This window comes from Cydia amplana, chromosome 25 (genome assembly GCF_948474715.1).
Source record: "Cydia amplana chromosome 25, ilCydAmpl1.1, whole genome shotgun sequence".
In the NCBI taxonomy this organism is placed as follows: domain Eukaryota; kingdom Metazoa; phylum Arthropoda; class Insecta; order Lepidoptera; family Tortricidae; genus Cydia; species Cydia amplana.
Window position 1 is genome coordinate 6,308,012 of NC_086093.1, and position 26,524 is coordinate 6,334,535.

General features: G+C 41.6%; 1 protein-coding gene across 1 annotated transcript in view; it reads left to right on the forward strand.

Annotated features, from left to right (window-relative positions):
* The window catches only part of LOC134659431 (uncharacterized), a 57,589-nt gene that overhangs the window by 14,434 nt on the left and 16,631 nt on the right, over window positions 1-26,524 (forward strand). The window contains exons 2-18 of the mRNA XM_063515074.1: window positions 8,934-9,097; window positions 13,092-13,206; window positions 14,203-14,356; window positions 15,847-15,943; window positions 17,025-17,222; window positions 17,491-17,563; window positions 18,178-18,238; window positions 21,636-21,786; window positions 21,876-22,022; window positions 22,136-22,258; window positions 22,372-22,494; window positions 22,608-22,730; window positions 22,844-22,966; window positions 23,080-23,202; window positions 23,316-23,438; window positions 23,552-23,674; window positions 23,760-23,867. Coding sequence (XP_063371144.1) covers window positions 9,010-9,097; window positions 13,092-13,206; window positions 14,203-14,356; window positions 15,847-15,943; window positions 17,025-17,222; window positions 17,491-17,563; window positions 18,178-18,238; window positions 21,636-21,786; window positions 21,876-22,022; window positions 22,136-22,258; window positions 22,372-22,494; window positions 22,608-22,730; window positions 22,844-22,966; window positions 23,080-23,202; window positions 23,316-23,438; window positions 23,552-23,674; window positions 23,760-23,867 — 2,053 coding nt within the window. The 5' untranslated portion in view covers window positions 8,934-9,009. The remainder of the gene's footprint in view (window positions 1-8,933; window positions 9,098-13,091; window positions 13,207-14,202; window positions 14,357-15,846; window positions 15,944-17,024; window positions 17,223-17,490; window positions 17,564-18,177; window positions 18,239-21,635; window positions 21,787-21,875; window positions 22,023-22,135; window positions 22,259-22,371; window positions 22,495-22,607; window positions 22,731-22,843; window positions 22,967-23,079; window positions 23,203-23,315; window positions 23,439-23,551; window positions 23,675-23,759; window positions 23,868-26,524) is intronic.

The window sequence follows — 26,524 nt, forward strand, 5'->3', positions numbered from 1 at the left end:
AACGAGAATAATGAACGAATGGAGTCACTTTGGTACACTTTAATATGTATTACTGTACAGGAAAACCAATTGAAGTAATAAATAAAACAAATTTAATTTAATCGGGAGCACAAATAAAATTAATTCGTGGTTCAAATTCAAACAAATTTAATTTTTAATTCGTAAGTATACGTCTTTAAATACTAATTTCCTTGAAATAAATTCTACTTATTAAATAACTGTGTATTTAAGATCTACATTTACTCATAGCACGGGTGCACGGGGAAATTTAGATACTGATTGGATTTTTTTTATAAAGTCTACCTATACTTTATAAAAAAAATCCTGTGGTTGTCACTGTGTTCCGACAGGTTTAGCATTTACAGTTAGTCGATATAAGCCCTTATTGGTGGTGTATATGTCGGAAACAGGGAAATGGGCCGAACACACAAGTGCCGTTTTGCCTTGTTTAAAACTGTATCACCCCTATCTCTTGCTATAATTAAATAGCAGTCCACTTTGCACGTCGCATAGGTTTTCTTGGAAATCTTCAATTTAAACATAATATTATTTCTTATGAATTCCATATAAAAATAAAAATAAATATTGACCTCACATCGACTCATTAGAATTTTGTTCCTTGACATCCCTTCTTTGGTACTAACAAATTAATTTATTCAAAACCATAAAATTACCACCAGATTACATAAATTATGTAATGCTATCCAAAGAACTAACCGAAAGAAATACATTCCATCCTTTTTCCTTGCTTTATCATTGTTATTTTTACATATTTTAACGGCACATTTCGTAATTGTTGACAACTTCACATTTGAGCGTTTCAAACAAGACTAAACGAAAAAGTAATGCATGATCTGTTTTGACATCACCTTTGTGGGGCCATTTTTGGCGGCTGATTGGGTATCCAGTTCTTTATACTATATCAATGCAATACCACTAGATTCTCAATTTCTATCGCTCGTTTAAAAAAAAAAATTGCATTTCGCCGTTTTCCACCAATTTTCGAGTGACTTTCGAGCAATCGAAATTCAAAAATCGCCCCCAGATTCCTTTAAATGCGAACTGTACAGATTTATCTCATTTTGGAAAAGGCGCAGCATGGTACCATTTTTAATTTTTTATCGCCTGTCACTTTCGCACTTACATACATACTTGTTAGAACGTGACAGGCATGGTGACAAGCGATAAAAATGCGACCGCAGGGTGGCAGATACTTTTGGCGCGTTGTGTCATCCGCTGCTATTGATGCTGACTGTACAAACAGCAAGTCTTCTAACTGTACATCGGTGGACCTTATTACAAAAGGCATAAGGTCCACTAATGTACAGTTAACAGTGTGCGACTGTACACATATTTTTAAAGTAAGGAATTTCTTAAAGCCCGCAGTATATAATATATGGGTTAATCAACTTTTTCTTGTCACACGTTGCTATGGTTACGGGCTCCTGAGTCACTGTTAAAATTCTAGGTTTTTCGTATTTAAATGAACCAAACTTGCATTTTATGGTAGTTATAAGACCTTTCCATAATGGGACATCTACTGAGCATGTTAGTAGAACATGGTACAGCAGTTCTTCTAACAATCTATGCTACTATTGTCTCCTCGCTGATGGGACAGAACAACAAAAAATAGTTGATTGAACCATATTGAGAAACATTAGGTACATGTAGCCAAAACAATACATTATACAATAGACACTTTTATTGAAATGAAATACAATAGGCACTTTTATTTTAATTGATTTCAAAATAAAATAGAATAATTTATAGAGCTGCGTTATTTTAGTCTTATTTTGGGGCTGCGGGGGTTTTGCAAGGCTAAAATTATCGCCCTATTTCCGTCCACACATCCAGTAGAGTTTCTATACATCTTGCTCTTACATCTTCACTCTACTTACATATTAGTGCGAGCGAGATGTATAGTAAGTTAGGCAGACGTTAGCGTATATGTCAGTTTTGACACTGTCAGTGACTCATAGTACGGGTACAGATAGATAGTCCTCTTGTTGACAAGTTCAGGTTCCCAATACCACGCCCAACTAAATATTAATAAGTTTTTTTTATTGCCGACTGTACGTTTCTTTCAATAGGTAACTAGTATAATACTCGTAGACACAATTCTGACAAACCCAAACACAATTAGGTTGCGTCTTTTTATCACAGAGTTCCTGTGGCCACCCCCTACTGTCACCATCAAAAAAGTGGTATCATCTTGGGTCGTCCCATTCGTTTTTCGTCAAGTTCTTAAATTAGTACTTTTCTGCTTTCGTCACCCATTCTATATTGTGGTGGCTTTCAATGTAGAATGAGTGACGAAAGCAGAATAGGACTAATTTAAGAACTTGACGAAAAACGAATGGGACGACCCAAGATGATACCAAAAAAGTTGTGGTAACTTTTTTCCTCTAAAATTTAATCTGAGTAACTAAGTACTGAATTTTAGTGTTCTTTACATATTATTTTACCGCAATATTAGATATCATACCCTAGCATTTCGGAAGAAAAAGTTAATTACCACTAAATACTTTCGAGGTTCGAAAAAATGTAATCTTAATAAGTTTTTAGCAAAAGTTTCATTTTTGGTACAAGCTTTTATCGCTGACTGTACTTTTCTTTCCACAGGCAACTAATACTCATCGAGACAATTCTAAAAACCCCAAACACTATTTTGTTAGGTTGCCTTGTTTTATCACAGAGTTCCTATGGCCACCTCCTGCTCCATCATCAGGTCAGCTCGATGGTACCATAATATTGCATTGGTACCAGACTTACATATGCATGCAAATTTTCAGTTTCATTTGAAGTCGGCAAGTGGGTCAGGTTTAACTTGCAAGATTTGACCCGTACAAACATATTATACAATACATACATTGCAAGTTAAATAAAAGCTTGTAAAAAAGCGGGGTGTAACGTAATTTTTTTTATGTTCTGACCTTCTGACCTCATCAACTCATCACTGCCTGACCACTCCTTTATGCACATGCAGTTGTATCATCTTTGACACAGTTATTTGATTAATACTGAACCTTATTGCAATACGATAAAGACTACAAATGGTCAGTGAACATGTTGTTGTACATAAGCCGTTACAGGATGTTACGTTACCGTATCGATCGTGAAATAACGCTGGCATCGTATCAAAGCATACGATCCTTAGACATATGACATACTATTCTTCTTCGTAGAGGTTGCCCAAAAAAACCTCAATTTCACCCTCTAGGGATCAAAAGGGGGTGAAATGGATCTGCAAAAAAATCTTTTGGGCGTGATGATTTCGCTCGTACTTTTTAAACATGGGTTATGATTAATAATATAATAACTCGCATTCAAAAGAATTCAGCACTATGATCTACAATAAGACTGGCCGGTTTTCAGTGTTGAGTCACGTCGTAAAAACGCGATTTGGAAAAGGTTTCAAAACGCCCACAAAAAACACCAATCAAACAAAATACTTGGCCGCTCATGCAAAACCGAGGTTTCTGAACGGGTTTCTACTTTATACTTGGTTATTACAAGCTTTTATTTAAATTGCGATGTCGGTTAATTCAAGAAGTAACAAAAATGGAGGCTACGGGCGGGAAAAGAATGAATGAATGAATGAAATAAAAAAAAACATGTCTATGGTTCACTTATTTGTCAGAGATGACATTTAAAATAAGGTTGGCAACACTGTATTTCATTCAATATTTTTACAGTGGTCATTACACGAAGTATCGTAAAATCGCCAAAAAGATACTGCGTGTATGCACAAATTCTTTTTTTTGGGGAATAGACTAAAGCAGCGGTCGGCAACTTTTTAGCAGCCAAGGGCGGGCCGCACTTCGGTAATATTTGTGACTTTAGCAGACATTGTCGTTTGTCAATATTACATACAAAATAGCCAGGGAGGCTCGCGGGCAGGGCCGGATTAAGCATGTCGGGGCCCCTAGGCAGTGCAATGCTCGAGGCCCCCTTACAGTAAATTCTGCATACATAATGTTCAGTTGTTCAGTACAGGAAAGTAAGTTTGCGGTTTTAATTTCAACCTTCCGGTGTCGGTTGAGCCGATCCTAACATGCCGAGCGATGTCTTTACCGCTCTTATTGCGTGGATATAAAGCTTTCTTATCAGTTTTTGCCGATTCATTTTTGCGTCAAGTGTGGTGAGAGCCCTTTGTTTTCAATAGGTAGTGAAATATTTTATGTCGACCGTACGCTACGCGAGAAGAAAATCTCACTTCCTGGCCAAGGCAAGACGTAAAACTTTACACAAACCACGGGCGGTAATTCGTAAAGCCCCAGATCCTGTCCCAGACCTGCGATCTGTAGCATTTACGAATTCACCTCCCTAGGTGTAGAATGTACTATTGCGAGATTGAACAGCGATTGTCTGATCATAAGACCATACGCTCAGCCACATGATTAAAATTAACCTAATAATAAAGATTTTCCATGAGGTTTAAATGACTATTCATTGACCAGTTAAGTTACCATGTAGATACAGGGTCAACTAGCAAAAAACGCGAGCGCAGCGAGCGCGAAGTTTTTTATGTAAAAATTGTGAAAGCGTGTTAAAAAGGCCGTGCCGGGCCTAAAAATCCGAAGTTCACCAGTGAGGCGAGCTTTCATGCAAGGTCAAAGCCGTGCTTCAGGATAAGCTCAGCTAGAGCACAGACGCCAGAGCCAACCAATGTCCATTGTATTAAAAAGCGAGACCGAAGGTCGAGTTGTAAGAAAGCAGCGCTCTGACACGAACTAATCGTCAAATGTTACTCAACAATAATATGTGCCATATGTATGTACAAGAGTTACTCGGAGGGCCAAGTTCCATTGTGAGGTTTTAGGCCCTCAGGAGTCTGAATTTCGAGCTCGACATTACAGACTTTAAAAGCTATAAAATAACATAGTTAACATTAATCATCTAATGATTGAGTGTCTGAGAAACTGATTTTGGACATTAGGTATATTAAGTAGGTACCATATATATTTTTTTTAAGTTTGGCCAATATGAAACAAATATTTTTTTTTGGCGCGCGCGGGGCCGTCGCGCCGGGGCCCCTATAGGCAGTTGCCTACTCTGCCTTAGGGTTAATCCGGCCCTGCTCGCGGCCCTCGCGGGCCGCAAGCGAGAGGTTCGCGGGCCGCATGCGGCCCGCGGGCCGCCTGTTGCCGACCGCTGGACTAAAGACTTATCTTGACAACTATATGGTAGGGTTTTAAAGGTGTGTGCACGACCCTTTAAATGACAAATAAAGGTACGGGAGTAGAAAAAATATATTACATTACCGAAATATTCATGTCAAATTTCATGTCAATTCAGTAGGGTAAATCGTCAATTACTGGCCATCGGTTAATAACTGGGCACCCTGAACTAAAAATGAATTCTATTCACCTATAAACACTACGTACCTCAAGAATATAAAATTGTTCTAAATACCCATTAACTTCACAATTTACTAGTTATTGTTAAATAAATCTGCACACGCGCCGTTACGCGTACAGCACCACTTTGAAAAACCATCATTGTACCTTATATATTAACAAATAAGGTGTATTATCAGTTAACAATATGTTTACTCGGAAAGCAACTACATAGACAACACAATACATAATTATGTGGATAGATATGGCTTCGTGAAGTATTGAACGATTGAAGCGTTTTGACGTAAAAATATTACGACACGGGGCTGTCGGCTGCAGATTTATTTATTTATACAACCGGTACTGATTTATTTTTATTGTTATACATTTTCGTATTCCTCGAATAGATTCAATTCAAATGATTTATTTCAGAAGCATTGTTAGTAGGGTGGATCAACTATTTCTTGTTGTTATTCTGTCCGGTCAGCCAAGAGCAAGAGACAATAGTAGCATAGTTTGTTAGAAGACATTGTACACCACCTTCTTCTGACACGCTTGGTAGACGACCCTCAATGGAAAGGGTTTATAAGTATCACAAAAAAGCGTATTTGGTGAATTTAAATGCCTAAAAATCAAGGAGGACGTAACCATGGCATAGATAAAAAAATATATAGAGTGCTCACTCCATACATCAGTTTTGGTACCTAAAAGACTATTATTTTCATAGTCGACATGACAATAGATGTTGCACTGACCCAATATACATATTAATCCCGATTTCTAATATATCCCGATATTAATAAATTTTATCCCTAATAGGGATGATGACACATGTTGAATTTTATAAAAAAAATCTAGTAAAATAGATAGCAAATGAGCAATTTATCACAATAATGTGGGTATTAAAATAATATATGGAAATGTTACAAAAATACAGGACCTGAAAATTTCAAAATTTTAGGTTTTTTCTTCTTTTAAAGTAAGGGTACCAATGGTACCATTTGATTCCTTACATTTTATCCAAAAAAATATTGCATAGCAACTATATACATAAACGCAATATTTCACCGGTAAAAACGCAATTTTCTTGCTTTGCCATACTACGAGATGGACTCTCAGTGACCTTGACGTCACGTTCACATATCGTTTTGTATTGAGCGTTTCGCGAGTGAAGTACGACTGTCGGACTTTGACTATAAATTCTGACTTTTGTGTTGCTTTAATGCAATGGATCCCATATAGACATTTGATCCTAAAAACAAACCCGATCGATTGATAACATAAATGAAAGTTAGTCATGTCGCCTACTTCTAATAATAACTAGCTATAATCGGCTAATCAAAGTCGGCAACCCTATCTGAACAATTGCTCAACCGTTATAAATGCAACGCTCTTGCAACTGCGCTTTTTGTACCATTCTGAGAAAAATAAAATTAGCTCCGCCATTATAATAACGCAAAGGCATAAACGGCTATCTCTACATAACCAATCAATATACACCTTATATTTATTGAGATAAAGTTTAATATCGTTCGTATATGTATTCATTACTGGAAAGACTTACTACTATTATTTAAATTAAAACCTTGTCGTATAGTAATAAAGACTAAATTTGATTGCTATACATAAATGATAGGATATTTCGGTATTGTAAAGGTGTATTTTCTAAACTGGTCGTGTATTCGTTTGAGAGCGAAGACAGTCAAACGAGCAGGCGATCCAGCGTAACATGACCTAGGGGTCTAGCCAAGGTGACAATCGTTGTTAGAAAACACCAATTAAACAAGCCAATCACTCGTGAGTTATATCTTTTTTTCAGAGTCCATAACTCCTGCGGGAACAATATAGGCCATATCCTTCAGTACACCTGCACGAAATAAAATAAGATCTTTTTTGAGTGTGATGAAATAGTAATATACGATACAAGTGCGGAAAGTAGGAAATTCGTCACGAGTGGCGTATAAATGAAAACACGATCGAAGGGAGTGTTTTAAATCGACACGAGTTGCGAATTACTTATTCGCATTCGCACGTGTATCGTACAACGTTTTACAGTATACATATGGCCCTTTAAAATTTCGACATAGACACGGAAAGTGCTAATTCCCGCATTGGTGCGGGAAAGTAGCACCATATGTACTGTAAAATAATAAAAGAACATTCACTCTTTTGACCACAAAAACATGATAACCATACAAAGTACGCATGTAATCACAGCACACATTTTTAAACTGTTTTCGACTCGAAAAACAGATAGCGCTATCATGTATACACAACTATTTCAACTTCAATAGGTCATAACTACCAGACGATTTATATAAAGTTACGCCGAATACTTTCAAGTCCCACGTTACGACGACTCAAAACCAAATGGTCGTATGTGCGCTGTATAATGTATGTAGATAAGTCTCTATGGTTGTGTGACAGTGTTTTTGGAAACTGATAACGATGTCAGAGGTTTAGCCCTTATCGTTCCAAAATAACATTTGGGTAGGTATGTCTATGAGAAATAGATAATGTTTAATGACGTTTTGCTAGATAACTTTGAATAGTGGACATGTTTTATAGGAGTATAAATGAAAAATATTGAGACAAGGTAATTTTAGTGATTTTACATCTATCTTTTCATGGGACTTCGTTGTTGAGAGGGATAGAGAATCGTGTACGTTCTTTCTCTGTCCCTCTTAGCAGCAAGACGGCGGACAGTGTCCCGAAAAATTAAATATGTAATACAACCCTATGTTAGAAAATAGCTGTAATCCATGCTCCCGCTCATAGACGTAATGTTTTAGTTAGGCTATAGCATAGAGAAATATAGTAAGACAAGAGTGCTCACTCCATACATCATTTCAGACTATTAATTTCAGTGTCTACATCTAGCATCGAGTATAGCGGAACTATCAGTACTGCTACTTGACAATAGATGTAGCACCAACCGGAAAGTCTTATCTCAACAGCATAAGACTTTCGGTCGGTGCTACATCTATTGTCAAGTAGCAGTACTGATAGTTCCGCTACTCGATGCTAGATGCTAATAGTCTTTTTGGTACTAAAACTGATGTATGGAGTGAGCACTCTATGTATTTTTTTCTCTATGGCTATAGGTAGCATGGTAGGTAAGAGAATGGAAGAATTTGAAATGTGGTGCTGGAGGCGTATGGAAGGCATTAGTTGGAGAGAGAGGATAACGAATGAGGAGGCTAAGGAGAGTGAATGAAAGAAGAGATATCCTGAACACTATTGCAAATAGACGCGGAAAAATGATTGGACACTTAATACGACACGACCACTTCTTTAAAACTATCCTGGAGGGGCGGATAGGACGCAAGCGGGTAGAGGAAAACCCAGACGCAGCTGTTTTTAGAACAAGTGAAAGAAAAAGTAGGGGTCGTGTCGTATCAAAAAGTCAAAGAGCTGGCGCAAGATAAGGAATGCTGGAAGATACTCCACCGACAAGAGAATAACTTTTAAGTTAATGATGATGATAGGTAGCACGCGGTTTGGGTACACTGATGGCGACTGTACAATAGTTGGAGCACGTGTAATTTGTAAGTGTAATGTTTTTGTACTAACTTACGTTTTCTCTTGTTCCAGGTACCTAAAGAACATTCCAGACCTACAAATTAAATATAAGACAATAACCGACCAAATAGTAGATATAGCCAGGGACATGAAGATGGTGCCACAACAGTACTGCTTGCGGTGGAAACACCACCACTCCAATGTGCAGAACATGTTCGCTCAGCTGTTGGCTAAAGGTGTGTATAGTTCAAATAGTAGATATAGCCAGTGACATGAAGATGGTGCCACAACAGTACTGCTTGCGGTAGAAGCATCACCACTCCATTGTGTAGAACATACGCTCCGCTGTAGTTCTTAAGTCTTAATCTTAAGAAGGTTATAGACGAATACATATGTAGTGCATTATTATTTTTAATCGTATTTTCAAGGAAACGTACGAAGGTGTCTTACTATTTCGGTCATTCTCGGTACAAAAAGTACTAAGGTAGACTGAACTAGCGTGACAAATACGAACGATTTCGAGAAAATACGATGGACAACAATTATGCACTACATCTGTAACGTTGACAGCATCCTACAGTCTCTTTAACGTCCCACTGGACACAATGAGAGGGGTCATTTCACAAGAAAGTTTAAACTATAGAGTATTAAAAATTCTAGATAAATTCACTCTAGCTAGTCTAATGCTTGCCAGAGAGCTATGGAACGCATGCTGCGCTCTAAAGGTTCCGTCACACAGGCGCGTTTTCTGGGCGGGGCGTGATCGTTTTATATGTAAAAGCGGCGCGCCCAGCTCACTCTCCGCCCGGAAAACGCGCCTGTGTGACGAAGCCTCAGATATTAGATGTAGCCCGAAAAGCGGTCAAGTTAAAGTGGGACCGGGCTGGTCATGTCTGCCGCATGACGATGACTTGTGGGCCAAGATAACCACGCAGTGGGTGCCCCGCGTGAGTCAAACCGGGGATCCGGCAGACCTCGTCGGCGATGGCGGGATAACTTGGACTCCTTTTTAAGAAATAAACATATAATTTCGTAATCATAATAATTTAGCTTCTTTTTTAGAACTGTCAAAACGATTTGCTAGTGAAAACGTGTAGTGGACGTCACGGTCAACTCACCGACTTTTTACACTTCCATCTGATTTATTAAATATAAATTGTGTTTAAAAATAACTGCTATCTTTGTTTTTCTAATAATTATCTGGTGCTTTATTTCGTGCACTGTGTGAAATAATTTATTTTAAGTATAGGAAAGTACCCAATTCTCACTTAAAAATTCTTGGATACAATAATATGCTTTGCTAATTAAATGTCGCTTTAATTGCAATTTAAATCTATTAATGTCTGTTTCCACCTTGTCGATTTTGGAAATTTATTATAAAAATTGACTGACATGGCAAATGGATCTCAGATACATATAAAAAAGTTAGCTTAGCCATCTAGCTCGCTCAACATTGGAAAGTCAGTAACCGAATATTGACATATAAAAATCCAAAATGGCCGCTGACAAAAATGCGCCGGCGTCGTTTTTCGAAGCATCCTGCGCTCCGTGAAATTTGATAACAATTCGCGGTATGTGTGAAATTTGATAACCGCCACGCCAAAACAACACCTAACCAGCAAGCGTTACGGTTCTATATTTATTGTGATTTTATTACAAATCAATAATTTAAAACGTAAAATAATACTATTTGAGGCGTTTCTTTTTAATTAGACGCTTTTTTAGGGTTCCGTAGCCAAATGGCAAAAAACGGAACCCTTATGGATTCGTCATGTCTGTCTGTTTGTCTGTCCGTCCGTATGTCACAGCCACTTTTTTCCGAAACTATAAGAACTATACTGTTGAAACTTGGTAAGTAGATGTATTCTGTGAACAAAAATAGAAAAAAAAAAACAATAAATTTTGGGGGTTCCCCATACTTAGAACTGAAACTCAACAATTTTTTTTCTTTTAACCCATACGTGTGGGGTATCTATGGATAGGTCTTCAAAAATTATATTGAGGTTTCTAATATCATTTTTTTCTAAACTGAATTGTTTGCACCAGAGACACTTCCAAAGTGGTAAAATGTGTGTCCCCCCCCCTGTAACTTCTAAAATAAGAGAATGACAAAACTAAAAAATATATATGTTTTACATTATCATGCAAACTTCCACCGAAAATTGGTTTGAACGAGATCTAGTAAGTAGTTTTTTTTAATACGTCATTAATCCCCTAAGTAAATACGGAACCCTTCATGGGCGAGTCCGACTCGCTCTTGGCCGCTTTTTTTACTTTATTACCTGCTATAATAAATATAAGTATGACAAATTCGTCGCGCGCTTGGTTGTGTTTATTTCAGGTGTAAATATCGTTTTCACCACACCAGCTCGCAAAGGCTCTCTTGATTGTTCAAACACTGATGAGAAAGTTCCATTTTATCCACAAGGGTGGCAAAGTAATTTGATGCTAATTAATATAACAATTTTTAGCAACGCAAACTAGTACCAGACATAGATAAGTATAATATGTTACGAAGTTCATGCCAAGTTAAAGCATATCGTTTTAGAATGAGAGCGTAAAGGTTCCGTCACACAGGCGCGTTTTCCGGGCGGGGCGTGAGCGGGCCGTGAGCGGGGCGCGGCGCTTTTACATATAAAACGCTCACCAGGGCCGTCTTAAACTATGCTGGGGCCCCTGGGCACATAAGAATTTGGGGCCCTTTTGGAAAGTAAATATAAATAAAATAAAATAAATATTATAGGACAACTTACATAAATATCGACCTAGTCCCACGGTAAGCTCAATAAGGCTTGTGTTATGGATACTAGACGACGATGTATATAATATATAGATACATATAAGTACTTAAATACATAGAAAACATCCATAACTAAGGAACACATATTTGTGATAAACCCACAAATAAATGCCCTTACCGGGATTCGAACCCAAGGACTAGGCTACGGAGGCCGGGAGTAAAGAAAGATAATTAAATTAACATTTTTCTAGTATGATCTTCTATTTATTATATTACTGTCTGTCCTTGGGGGCCCTCTGAGGATTGGGGCTCTGGGCACGGGCCCCGTGTGCCCTTTTATGGTAAAGACGGTACTGACACACGCCGCGCCTGTGTGTGACGGAACCTTAAATTCAATTGTATGGCGGTAGCTATAAGGTTCGTGTGATTCCTTTTTAGATAGGTACCTATATGAAATTTTAATAGCAAAACAGAGCTTAGTTATTTGTATTCGAAGCTTCTCATGTCGGCGGATATTTTTCTTCGGATCCGTTATAATAACGTGCGACTGGCCAAATACCTGGGCGTGACCATATGCAAATACTTAGTTAGAACGATCTAAAATTCTAATGAGTGCAACAAACTCGGAGTAGCTGCTGTTTGTTTTTGGACTTTTTGGACATAATACCGTTTAAGTGCTGCAATTAACGGGTCAAGTTTGAATTAATATAATGCAGTCGAGCAAAAGCAATAAAAACTGTGCTTATTAATATATCAGTGAGGAGTGATATGAATGTCTAAGGGCTCATTTAGACGGCACGCGAACTCGCATGCGTTTTTAGTTAAGGGGCCCACTGATTAACAGTCCGCCGGACGGTATCGGCCTGTCAGTTACAACAAAATTTTGACAGTTCCGAACAACTGACAGGCCGATTCCGTCCGGCGGGCTGTTAATCAGTGGGCCCCTTTACATTGCGGACAATTGAGGTTACAACAATTCAGCCGACCGATCAAATAACGCAAACGCACGCGACGTCTATATGAGCCCTAAGGGTGGTACACCACCTATCCAATTTCTTTGTCCAATATGTATAGCGTCTCAAATTATGCTTAGTGAGAGAGTGAGACGCAATGACATTGGACAGGTGGAATACCACCCTTAGGAATGTCGCTTCACTCCTCCGATACACTTTTTGGAACATTCACGGAGGGTTGATAAAAAATAACTTATGTCTAAAACGTACGAGTATGTACATATCACAACTGAAAAAAAAATCCATAAATTATGCCGCAATTTTGGCTGATTTCTTGTATTATTTCATACTCATACTCATAACTTTATTGCATATCACATTGTATCTTAACCTATTGCATAGAATTGTGTACAACATGACACCATGTAGGGCACAGCAAACAGTTTATTCAAGAGGAGATCGAGTTATTTGTACATGTATTTAACAATCTAAACTCGTGTTGTACCCGTTGTTTAACATAACTGTTGCATTTTCCAGAGCGATTCTGCGACGTGACGCTGTACTGCTCGCCCAGCTTCGCTACACAGGTCGACAGCAGCAAGGACCTGGTCGACCCGGACAGCATCCGCGGAGTCTCGCTACGAGCACACAGGTATGTGTATATCTCTCTCACCTTATACAGTCAGCAGCAGAAGTTGCTAAGCGATTCTGCGACGACGCTGTACTGCTCGCCCAGCTTCGCCACACAGGTCGACAGCAGCAAGGGCCTGGTCGACCCGGACAGCATCCGCGGAGTCTCGCTACGAGCACACAGGTATGTGCGCTCTCACCTTATACAGTCAGCAGCAGAAGTTGCTAAGCGGGCGAGGTGTTCAAAATTACCTTGACACGTTCTTATTCTTTTAACAATAAATCGCATCGAGATCATTATGAACAACCAACATCCTGGGCAAGGCAAGACGTAAAACTTTAGACAAACCACGGGCGGTAATTCGTAAAGCCCCAGATGTCCCTCGCCTTCGGTTCGGGCCACAAACACCTGCGATCTGGAGCATTCACGAATTCACCTCCCTAGGTATGTAATGTACTATAACTTTAGCTTAAGATAGATATGTAATGCTAATACCTTCATGCAAGTTTCAATTGGATTAATCCCAAGACTACCCACAATTGACAGTAAAAGGCGGCCATTTTGAAAAACTACCAAGTCGAGACTCGCGAAAGGCCCCTAGACATCTCCCTAGACATTTTACGCTTCTTTTTAACACGCTTTTATTAGGTCGACCTGTATGTAACTAACATGTAATGGAATCTTGCAAGTTAAATTTGATCCACTTCCCGGTTTCCGATTGAGCTGAAATTTTGCATGCACATGTAAGTCGGGTGACAATGCAATATTATGGTATATCGAGCTTATCTGATGATGGAGACAGGAGGTGGCCATAGGAACTCTGTGATGAAACAACGCAACCTAATTGTGTTAGGGGTTTTTAGAATTGTCTCGATGAGTATTAGTTGTCTGTCGTAAGAAAAGTACAGTCAGCGATAAAAGCGTGTACCAAAAATGAAATTTTTGCCAAAAACTTATTACAGACAATTTGCTTTGAATGTTTTTGGAAAACAACTTAACCTCCTTCTCACCTTTCAGAGTCGTCCTAGCAGCATGCTCGGAGCTCCTCGGGGCGTTGCTGGGTGCCCATGAGGCACAGGGCGAGCCCGTGCTCGTCATAGACGGGGCGGAACCTAAGCATCTGAAGGCGCTGCTCGACTATATGTACACGGGAGAAATGAACGTACATCATGTAAGTAAATATTTACTACTAGCTTTTGCCAGCGACTTCGTCTGCGTGGAATTAGTGACAGCAGCTAAATTAAGTAAAGCGCCTGGATATACTCTAATGGCAATAATTCAATTTGAAATGGCGATGGGATGGAGTCCATGATGCTGGACTATCCATCCCTACGCTTCTATAATGTATATAAATGTGTATAAATAGCGCTCATGCAGTTCGTCATGTCACAGCTTTCAGATTAACAAAAAGTGCGGTTATAAGACTCATAAGCGCGTACGCTGGAACGAGTTGTTTCGCCTGAAGCGAATATAATCGCATGTCCCCTTCTCATCTAATGTAACCTTCTCAATGCTTAAATGGGTGTCCCCTGTCCGGCAGCTTCAACTACAAGCCACACTAATATAATAATAATAATGTGAGCCTATATACGTCCCACTGCTGGGCACAGGCCTCCTCTCATGCGATCAGAAGAAGACAAGCCACACTATACACAGTTGTAATTGATCATGTCAAATATTATAAAAATAGTCCTAGTTTTCAGTGTTTCGCTGGTGGCCTAGCGGTAAGAGTGTGAGACTGTCAATCCGGAGGTCGCGGGTTCAAACCCCGGCTCGTACTAATGAGTTTTTCGGAACTTATGCGCGAAATATCATTTAACAGTAACAGTTGCTTCTCTGTGAAGGAAAACATCGTGAGGAAACCGGACTGGTCCCAATATTTAAGGCCTAGTTTCCCCTCCGGGTTGGAAGGTCAGATGGCAGTCGCTTTCGTAAAAACTAGTGCCTACGCCAATTCCTGGGATTAGTTGCCAAGCGGACCCCAGGCTCTCTTGAGCCGTGGCAAAATGCCGGGAAAATGCGAGGAAGGAGGAAGAAGGAGTTGTAGCTTTTAGTGTTCTTACTACGCACATTTATGGAAGTACCATCGCCCACACTCTTAACTGACAGTTGGTAAACCTTATTACAATAGGCATAAGGTCCATAGGCATAGGCATAGGGTAAGGTAGGTGCCGTTTGGTGGCCGGCTTTAGAATAGCGCCAACCCTCACATGGGATAAGGGTGTCGTACGAGGCGACTAAGTCCACAAACGAAGCAAAAAGCTGTTTCGTCACAGGGGAGATGGACCTCTTAGCATTGGCTTGCAATCCATCTAGGAGAAGGATACTCCAAAATGAAATCCCGGAATGGAGTTACCGTAAGGCGCGGGTAGGGTCCAACCTGAAATAAGCGGCAGATTCCTGCAGCGGACCTGCCTCCACACGTATTGGCTCGCCTTTCCTGTGGGTTAAGACAGTGAAGCCGAGAGGGTAATGCAGGTGCTGGGCATCCCTGCGTTTCCTTAATTCCGTCCCAGGCGGTGTTAAGTCTGCAGAAGTAATTGTCTCTCCGATTTGCACCATAAATCGTCTGCAATAGACGGAAAGGCCAATATCATATATCAAGGTCCACCGATGGACAGTTAAGAGTGTTGCTGTTTAACTTGTGAATGTTTGTTCCAGTCGCAGCTGGCGAGCCTGCTAAAGACAGCCGAGGAGCTGCGGATCAAGGGGCTCACGGATATCCGGTGGAACAACAAGGACGAGCCGCCCGACACAGGTATCCATCATCATCATATCAGCCAGAGGACGTCCACTGCTGGACATAGGCCTCCCCCAAAGAGTGCCACAATGTCTTGCGCCACCCGTATCCAGCGGACTCCCGCGACCTTTACCAGGTCATCAGTCCACCTTGTGTGTCTACCCACGCCACAGAATAAGTAATAGTATTATCATACAGAACCTCGGATTACCTCGCCCGCGACTGGCCGCGACATGAATGTGTGCGTAAGTCGCTCTACTGAGATTCCGTCAGGATTCCGTTAGAAACTCAATGACGCGTGTACAGACGTGCCGCGCACACATATAAACGCAAATCATTTTTGATGTATGGCGTGTCCGCCCTGTGCCCAAAGAGTGCCACAATGACCGGTCATGCGCCACCCGTATCCAGCGGACTCCCGCGACCTTTACCAGGTCATCAGTCCACCTTGTGGGGGGTCTACCCACGCTGCGCCTTCCGGTACGTGGTCGCCACTCGAGAACCATTCCACCTCAACGGGCACCGGTTCTACGTGCGCCCACTGGGGTATCTATCAACCATAGTATGACTCTGATCAACGGATACCATCCTCCACCGATCGGTCCTACGCAGCTCGTATCCATCGAATTCCATTAACATATATATCAAAGGACGGCTCTTAAGCTTTGGTTTCCTAGGAAAGCGGTGCCGTCATATAGCGGCCGTAATTTACGGACGCGAAAACACGGCCGTGTTTACGGTGACGACACGTGGAAAGTGCCACGGTATCATTAACGCCCCCATCCATGCCACCAAGGTCAAACGAAACGTATCCAGGAAAGAAAATGGACGACCTTGATTTAGCTTTATTATTTTACTTGGAGGATGAACTATCATCAGAAGAGGAAAAATAATCGTAGCACGGAAGATCATGTATTCAAATCTCGTGGTACAGAAGGTGGAAGATTTTTCCCAGCCTCTATAGTAATGTACTATAACTAAATCGGGCCCGCAAAGTTTTATGAATAAGGGGGTATTTATCGTTTAATTCTGATTCCAATAACTCGGAAAGATGACGTTATATAAAATACATGAATGATCAAATTATGTTTGAATTTAGATTCCCTAACAACAACGACGACAGCCACCAACGAACCAAAAAAGCCACAGGACAACGCGAAACCCGACAAACCCGAGTCGAAGAGGCCCAGACCCGAGCCGCAGGCGAAGCGACCCGAGCGGCCCGAGAGCAGCGCCACGCCCGAGGAGAAGGCGGATAGCGATGTGGAAGTGAAGCCTGAGAAGTTTAGCGTCAACGGTAAGTTTGAAACCCGAGCTCAAGAGGCTTACATCCGAGCAAAGAGAATTAAAAAGACAAAGAGTGTTCACTCCATACATCAGTTATGTTACCAAAACGACTATTATTTTCGTAGTCTACATCTAGCGTCAAGTAGCGGAACTATCACTACTGCTATAGAACACGTTATAAGTAACAGTCAGTTATGCTTGCCTAAATTTCTTAAAGCCTAATAGCGCCATCTCCCTCTAAAAGTGTGTAATTACTTACCTCTGTCCTTGTCCCACAGGTGGTCCGCCGCCGCTGATCAAACTGCCGACCAAAGAAAAGACGAGCCCACCGAAACGGGAACTCTCTGACACGTAAGTAGGGTCGAGGAGGGAACAGTGGCCCGGTAGGAAAAGGCCGGGTACAGTGGCTCACTCAACCTAATTTCAACACTACTTAGTACTAGCAAAGAGAATTTGAAATAGAGGATTGTCAAAGTAAATTATGTAGCCACAGTAAATTCACTGCCATCTTTTGACAAAAGATGAAACTGATTGAACGCCATTTGGCTTTGACCCTTATTCTTTCACTGATATCACAGAATAAATAATAGTACTAAGTACAGAAGACTCACTCTCTAACAAAACGCATCTGTTACGATCAGCAGAGATATGGCCGCTAGGTGGCGACAGCGCCACGCGCGGCTTATGGCTTTCTCCAAAATTGGGGCGGAACGGATGTACTTATAGCTACCTGTAGCAAAGCGACGTAATCGCGGAGTGAGACAAGCCTGCTGATATGTGTTAATTTGTTAAATATGTATTGAAATTAATGCCATCTACCCGACAGTAGGCCAGTAGGGTAGGTATGGTGCAATTTTTCGAGCGATGGCGCCATAACCTTTGGTGGCATGACGGTAACTCTCTATACACTATTCTCTCTGGTACTGGTAATGTCTAATAAAATGTTTAATTTGTATATTTTGCAGGGAAAGTCCCAGTCCGAAGCGGCAAAGAATGACAAGCATAAATGAAAACTCTGAAGACAAGTAAGTACTGAGTATTTGAGTACTTATTTGCATGCTTAACCAGCAAAATATGTTTCTGTACGGGAATATCTTTCCAATAACACCTTGTTATACCATATTTTATGCGAATAAAGAATTTTCATTTTCATTTTTCATTTTCATTACTAGTACAACTCTAAATAATAAGCTTTTATTAAATTTGCAATGGTATTTGTAAGTAAGTAATGATCTATGTAAGTTGTCTTCAATTCAATTCAATTCAATACTTTATTTCCAAGAATATGGTACAGTCACCTGCAATAATATGTTACACAACGAAGGCCACAAAAATATCTGACACGATCTTATTTGTAGGAACATACGAGCGTGTCATATATTTTTACGACCTTCGGAGAGTAACTTTTTTTTTTAATAGGAGAGTAACATACTAATGCAGGTGACTGTACATACAATGTTCATATTTTACGGTCTAATTTTCGACCACTTCTTGCTATGGGAGTGAACTGAAATTTAGCATACTTAAGTACGTTAAATATGTAAGACCATTGACAATATTATGATTTTGACGACTTTTGATGACAGACTGAAGTTTGGAAATTGGAATTCTGATTCTTTGATAGAACAACGGAATCCTATTGCATTTGTGGTCTTTAAAGTCAATGATTCTCTTTTGAATCAGTGATTAAAATTGACTGTTTAAATAATAAAGTCGGTAATAAACTTGTAGCTTACTCGTTGCATTTTACTCGTAATGCATGCTAATTATAAAATGTAATTTTTTTTAAAGATGTGTCCCGCCGAGGTTGCAGGTCCCATATTGGAATACCCTCCTTCAATTGAGGGGGCATTTAAATCTTCTCGGGGCAGAGGTGTAGGGTTGGAGCCGGTGTAGCTTTATTTGACGTTCATAAGCGCATTGTCATTATGCCTACTTGAATAAACTATCTTTTATCTTATCTTATCTAAAATAAAATTTATGACAAAACACTTATTTCGTTTCAATTTCGCAGCGAACGGGATCCAGAGCATTGGCAGCACGGAAACTTGGTGAGTTATTTTTATATTTAAATATATGCACAACACAAAAAAAACCGGCCAAGTGCGAGTCGGACTCGCGCACGGAGGGTTCCGCACCATCAACAAAAAATAGAGCAAAACAAGCAAAAAAACGGTCACCCATCCAAGTACTGACCCCGCCCGACGTTGCTTAACTTCGGTCAAAAATCACGTTTGTTGTATGGGAGCCCCACTTAAATCTTTATTTTATTCTGTTTTTAGTATTTGTTGTTATAGCGACAACAGAAATACATCATCTGTGAAATTTTCAACTGTCTAGCTATCACGGTTCGTGAGATACAGTCTGGTGACAGACGGACGGACGGACGGACAGCGGAGTCTTAGAAATAGGGTCCCGTTTTTACCCTTTGGGTACGGAACCCTAAAAACCACATTCAGGTGGTCTTATTATTGCCGTTATTAAATTTAACTAATTATTTGAAGAAGGTGCCGCCCTTCCACACATCGATTGAAACTTTTCTGCCCTACCTATGTATTATCTACCTCTTTGCCTATGTATTATATTAAAATTGTTATGATTTTTGTTACTAATATTAAATGGTGATAGATTTGCTTTCAAATTATTTGAAGAAGTAGTTAACGCAAACGCGAGATTATCTAATTCATGTATAATTCCAACACTACATGGCGGCCCTGCCAGGGCTGTACTGATCCAACAGACGCAAATACCGAAGGTCATATTAGAAAACTTATATTCTGACGTAATTGTGTTCAAGTTTAAACTAGTTTCCCATGTGACATGGTTGTAACGGAGCGAGCGGCGGGTCCGAGCTACACGATCGAAATATATATTACAGTACATATGGCCCTATTTTCCCGCGCTAGTGCGTAAAATAGCACTTTTCGTGTGTATGTCAAAAGTTTAAAGGGCCATATGTACTGTAAAACGTTGTACGATACACGTGCGAATATGTAATTCGCAACTCGTGTCGATTTAAAACACTCCCTTCGGTCGTGTTTTAATTTACTCGTTTCCAATTTCCACTTTCCCGCACTTGTATCGTAAATAACTAGACTTGTATGAGTTGTATGAACTTGTTTTGGACAACAGCCGGAGGCTTGTTCCGTCTTGCTCGCCCGCTGGCAACCAGGCCAAGGCCATGACACCTACGGGGTTGCACGGTTGGCCGGTCGAAGTATTTTACAGATGGCGACAGCATAGGTTTTCCTGTCAATCCCTTAAGACTTGTGAGAAATTCTTGTTTTTTGGAATTTTATGACCTGTGGCCCGTATCTCTAAAGCTTGTAACTTGTAATACAAGTGGAAGTCCCTTTCTAACAAAAGCGGTCAAAATGTGACATCGGCTTGTATTACAAAATATAAGCTTTTGAGAAACGGGCCCCTGGATGCTAGCTTTTTAAGTAATATCAATATCACATACCAAAAAGTAAAGTAAGTATAATAGGTATCACATACCTAGAGCAAAACTGGAGACAAGTAATACATACCTACGCTGGCGCCATTTATGCAAACTTTTGACAGTTGACCTGTCAAATGCCGCTCCCATATCACTCCATTTCTAAACAATAATAAATTATTGAATATGTCGGCCAGGCGAACTTTACACTTTTCTTTATTAATTTTTGGAGTCATGCATACAAAAAAACCCTCATATTTATTTCATAAGATACAATGTTCTACGCGTGAAGTGCGGGGCGCTCAACGGCTTGTTGGCCCAAAGAACAGTACGTCTGCTTTTCGTGGCAGCTTTCGATACCCTGCCACGGAGTGTTGGAATAATCTGCCATCACCTATAAGAAATTGTACTTCGACAGTAACTTTTAAAAGTAAAATTACAAAGTATTTACTTGATCTTCAAATTTCCAACACTTGACGTACGGTGCTAGATGTTATTATTAAAATTATAATTATTTATTTTAATTTGTAAGTAGCTTCAATTTCAAGTTTACTAACACGTATGTACAAACCTACTCTCAAATTGTTCAAAGCACGGATTATGTAGGTAGGTACCTACTGTTTTTGTCTATTTATAGTTTAAAGTAACTTTCTCCCACACGTTAGCTTGATTTTGTTTCATTTTATTTTTATTGTGTTTTCCCTGGTTGCCCTGAAAACCATGCAGCGCCGTGGCTAAGTACCTTAGACATCGGCATATGCTGAGTGGCATCCATTTTGCTGTTAGAATATATTAGAATAAGATGTATTAGGTTAAGTTTCCTTTGTTATTTATTAATCAAAAATACACAAAACACAAACACAAAGAAGAGATAATAAAATTAATACCTTAAATCTAAACCTTAAAACCTTAAGTTTTATGTTTTACACCAAATAAAGTATTTATATTCTATTTTATTCTAAATCATAATGTGTGTTGTTGTAGGACATAACGGCGGAGCGGGTGGTCGGGTGGGGCGCCGGGTCGGCGGGCTCCTGGGAGCGAGACGGGTCCGACGACGAGTGGGCCGACGCGCCCGCCGACATCGGCTCCTTCCTGCACACCAGGCTCCGGGTCGACGGGGACAACAGCGCGGGTGAGTGAGACGGCAGTGTGGGAGCGAGACGGGTCCGACGACGAGTGGGCCGACGCGCCCGCCGACATCGGCTCCTTCCTGCACACCAGGCTCCGGGTCGACGGGGACAACAGCGCGGGTGAGTGAGACGGCAGTGTGGGAGCGAGACGGGTCCGACGACGAGTGGGCCGACGCGCCCGCCGACATCGGCTCCTTCCTGCACACCAGGCTCAGGGTCGACGGGGACAACAGCGCGGGTGAGTGAGACGGCAGTGTGGGAGCGAGACGGGTCCGACGACGAGTGGGCCGACGCGCCCGCCGACATCGGCTCCTTCCTGCACACCAGGCTCAGGGTCGACGGGGACAACAGCGCGGGTGAGTGAGACGGCAGTGTGGGAGCGAGACGGGTCCGACGACGAGTGGGCCGACGCGCCCGCCGACATCGGCTCCTTCCTGCACACCAGGCTCCGGGTCGACGGGGACAACAGCGCGGGTGAGTGAGACGGCAGTGTGGGAGCGAGACGGGTCCGACGACGAGTGGGCCGACGCGCCCGCCGACATCGGCTCCTTCCTGCACACCAGGCTCAGGGTCGACGGGGACAACAGCGCGGGTGAGTGAGACGGCAGTGTGGGAGCGAGACGGGTCCGACGACGAGTGGGCCGACGCGCCCGCCGACATCGGCTCCTTCCTGCACACCAGGCTCAGGGTCGACGGGGACAACAGCGCGGGTGAGTGAGACGGCAGTGTGGGAGCGAGACGGGTCCGACGACGAGTGGGCCGACGCGCCCGCCGACATCGGCTCCTTCCTGCACACCAGGCTCAGGGTCGACGGGGACAACAGCGCGGGTGAGTGAGACGGCAGTGTGGGAGCGAGACGGGTCCGACGACGAGTGGGCCGACGCGCCCGCCGACATCGGCTCCTTCCTGCACACCAGGCTCAGGGTCGACGGGGACAACAGCGCGGGTGAGTGAGACGGCAGTGTGGGAGCGAGACGGGTCCGACGACGAGTGGGCCGACGCGCCCGCCGACATCGGCTCCTTCCTGCACACCAGGCTCAGGGTCGACGGGGACAACAGCGCGGGTGAGTGAGACGGCAGTGTGGGAGCGAGACGGGTCCGACGACGAGTGGGCCGACGCGCCCGCCGACATCGGCTCCTTCCTGCACACCAGGCTCAGGGTCGACGGGGACAACAGCGCGGGTGAGTGAGACGGCAGTGTGGGAGCGAGACGGGTCCGACGACGAGTGGGCCGACGCGCCCGCCGACATCGGCTCCTTCCTGCACACCAGGCTCAGGGTCGACGGGGACAACAGCGCGGGTGAGTGAGACGGCAGTGTGGGAGCGAGACGGGTCCGACGACGAGTGGGCCGACGCGCCCGCCGACATCGGCTCCTTCCTGCACACCAGGCTCAGGGTCGACGGGGACAACAGCGCGGGTGAGTGAGACGGCAGTGTGGGAGCGAGACGGGTCCGACGACGAGTGGGCCGACGCGCCCGCCGACATCGGCTCCTTCCTGCACACCAGGCTCAGGGTCGACGGGGACAACAGCGCGGGTGAGTGAGACGGCAGTGTGGGAGCGAGACGGGTCCGACGACGAGTGGGCCGACGCGCCCGCCGACATCGGCTCCTTCCTGCACACCAGGCTCAGGGTCGACGGGGACAACAGCGCGGGTGAGTGAGACGGCAGTGTGGGAGCGAGACGGGTCCGACGACGAGTGGGCCGACGCGCCCGCCGACATCGGCTCCTTCCTGCACACCAGGCTCAGGGTCGACGGGGACAACAGCGCGGGTGAGTGAGACGGCAGTGTGGGAGCGAGACGGGTCCGACGACGAGTGGGCCGACGCGCCCGCCGACATCGGCTCCTTCCTGCACACCAGGCTCAGGGTCGACGGGGACAACAGCGCGGGTGAGTGAGACGGCAGTGTGGGAGCGAGACGGGTCCGACGACTTTTGTTTACGAATTAATTTTATAAAATAATGTGTTTTTCTAGATGAGGAGTCAAACGAGGGTGCGCCAGCGTCCACATCATCATCAGCGGGCGCCTCCGCCATCGACCTGCCCAACATGCAGGGCAAACCCTTCAGCGTGGTACCAAAACGTGAGTGAGACCACAGACAAGACATCCTCTTAGACAGGTGGAAATCGGCCTGTTTCGAGAAAAGTCGTCGACATCTCTTCTAAATACCTAAAACTGGTATGCATGTGTTCCTCGTGATCTCTAGAATACGAAATGACCGGTTTTAGTTTATGGAGAGGGGGACGGGTCGAAAAAAAGGGGGGCAAAGATGGCGGCCGACCATTATTGATATTTGTTCACATCTTGAGTCCTATGGGACCGATCGGTTCGTGTGAGGTGTCGTTTGAAAGAGTATTAAACGTGCTATTATTGTTTCATAATAACCGTAGTCATAATTGTAGTCGTTTACAAAATATTTTAAAATATTTGATTTTATACCGTGCATGGATGGCATAAGTACTGATTAAATATGCGCCTAACTCAATAAATTACAACAATACCGCAATTATTTTATTACAAAATATACGAGACATTTCATTAGCTTACCAAAAACATAAGTTTTATTGGCGTATGATATTATATAACCAATTAATAACGAATTTTGTTCAGCATGGGTCACTACGCACCGTCACGTAAATGGCGGGCGACCGACGTAAACTTTTCATTATTTCTCGGGTTCTATTTTATTGATCAATTGCTGATAGGTACCATTTGAAAGGTTATTAAACGTACAATAAATGGTTTCTAATAGCCGTAGTCATAACTTTAGTAATTTACAAAATATTTTAAAATATTTGATTTTTTTACCGTGCATGGATGGCATAAGTACTGATAAAATATGCGTCTAACTCAATAAATTATAACTTTACTCCAATAATATTCTTACAAAATGTACGTGAAATTTCATTAGCTTTCCAAAAATATAAGTTTTATTGGTGTATGATATTATATAACCAAGTAATTACGAATTTTGTTCAACATGGGTCACTAAGCGCCGTCACGTAAATGGCAGGAGATCGGTGTCAACTTTTCATTATTTCTCGGGTTTTATTTTATTGATCAGTTCGTGATAGATACCATTTGAAAGAATATTAAACGTACTATAATTGGTTTTCAATAACTGTAGTCATAACTTTAGTCATTTTCAAAATAATTGAAAACATGATTTTTTACCGTGCATGCACATAAGTACTGCTAAAACATGGTTCTAACTTAATAAATTATAACTTTATCGCAATTAATGTATTTACAAAATATACGAGACATTTCATTATCTTTCCAAAAACATAAGATTTATTGGTGTAAGATATTATATAACCAAGTAATAATGAATTTTGTTCAGCATGGGTCACTGCGCACATTCATATAAATCCCAACAAACAATTAGGCGACACTTAGCACCTATTTTCTTACCTAAAGACAGCCTGGCTCTAGAATAGCTACATCTATAGTCTTAGTTTACAGTTTACAGGCTCTGGTGAGATAAAAGTGTTTAAAAGGTTCATCTAAAGATTTAAGATCTACAGTAGCTGTTTTGGGCGCTATATTGCATGTTAAGCTGCTAGTATTATAGCTTATAGCTCAAAGTGAATTGAACAACCTTAACATCTATATGAGTAATAATCTGCAATTTGCACTTAAGGTTCTAAACGTGTGATAAAGCCTTCTACTTATAGCTTTTTATATCGCAATCGCTACTTAACTCTCTTGTATGACTTACAGTCGAACAGAGAAGTTATGAGTCGCTATTATAGATCTAAGATCATGTAGTTACAGACGAGCGTTATTTAAATACCGTAGTACATCTTATAACTGTCAATAGAGTCATACTTACAAGCTAAAACTACAATGCCAAACGCCAATGAATCAATAGGTAAGCAAAAACTATAAATTAGACCGTAAAATAAAATAGTAAATAAATATAATATAGATAGGTACTCAATATTGACCTTATCTTACTATTACTATACTTAAAACCGGACTTCACGGATAGTTATTATGTGGACATACGCTGCTACTTAAATAGTAGTCACTTATTTTGCATCCTGGAGCGTGCGGCGACAAATATCTCTTTAACGCCACAAGCCTCAGATCTCACTAAAAAAGTGATTTTAAATTATTAACTACGGAGTGGGTTTGAAAACGTTTTACGTGTAGACGCGTGAGTCAAATAACAACACAGATATTAAGTACTTCATATGCAGTGGTTTTGCAATCATGAAAGCTACGAACTTAACGATGTTATGAACCTAGAACTGGGCTTTTGTCAAAAGAGTCAAACTATACTTAAGTTTCCTGTGATAAAAAAACAAAACAAACAAACCATCATTTATATCGATATTTTATCATTTTGGATACCTACATTATAAAATGTACTGTCAAACAATAATAGAATGCTGCTGGTCTACCAGGCGCTCGCCGCGCCGTGTGTTTGCTTGCTTGGCGAAATTGGTCCTGGCATACCTACATATATGTTTATAGTTGTACGGTAACTAAACAATATTTTTGGAAAGTTAATAAATAGTTTGCTGATTTTACTCTAAAAATTTCACGCTATATTTACTACATTATCTCTTTCTCAAATTATTTCAGTCACTAAGCAAATGTCTAAGGTAAAAATTAAACATTTTCTTTAATATTTTTAAAATGGTTATTTTGGGCCTCAGATTTCAAACAATCGAGTATTCACAGAAAATTTAATATGCTTGCAAATGGTATCCACCATGTATCAGAAAAAT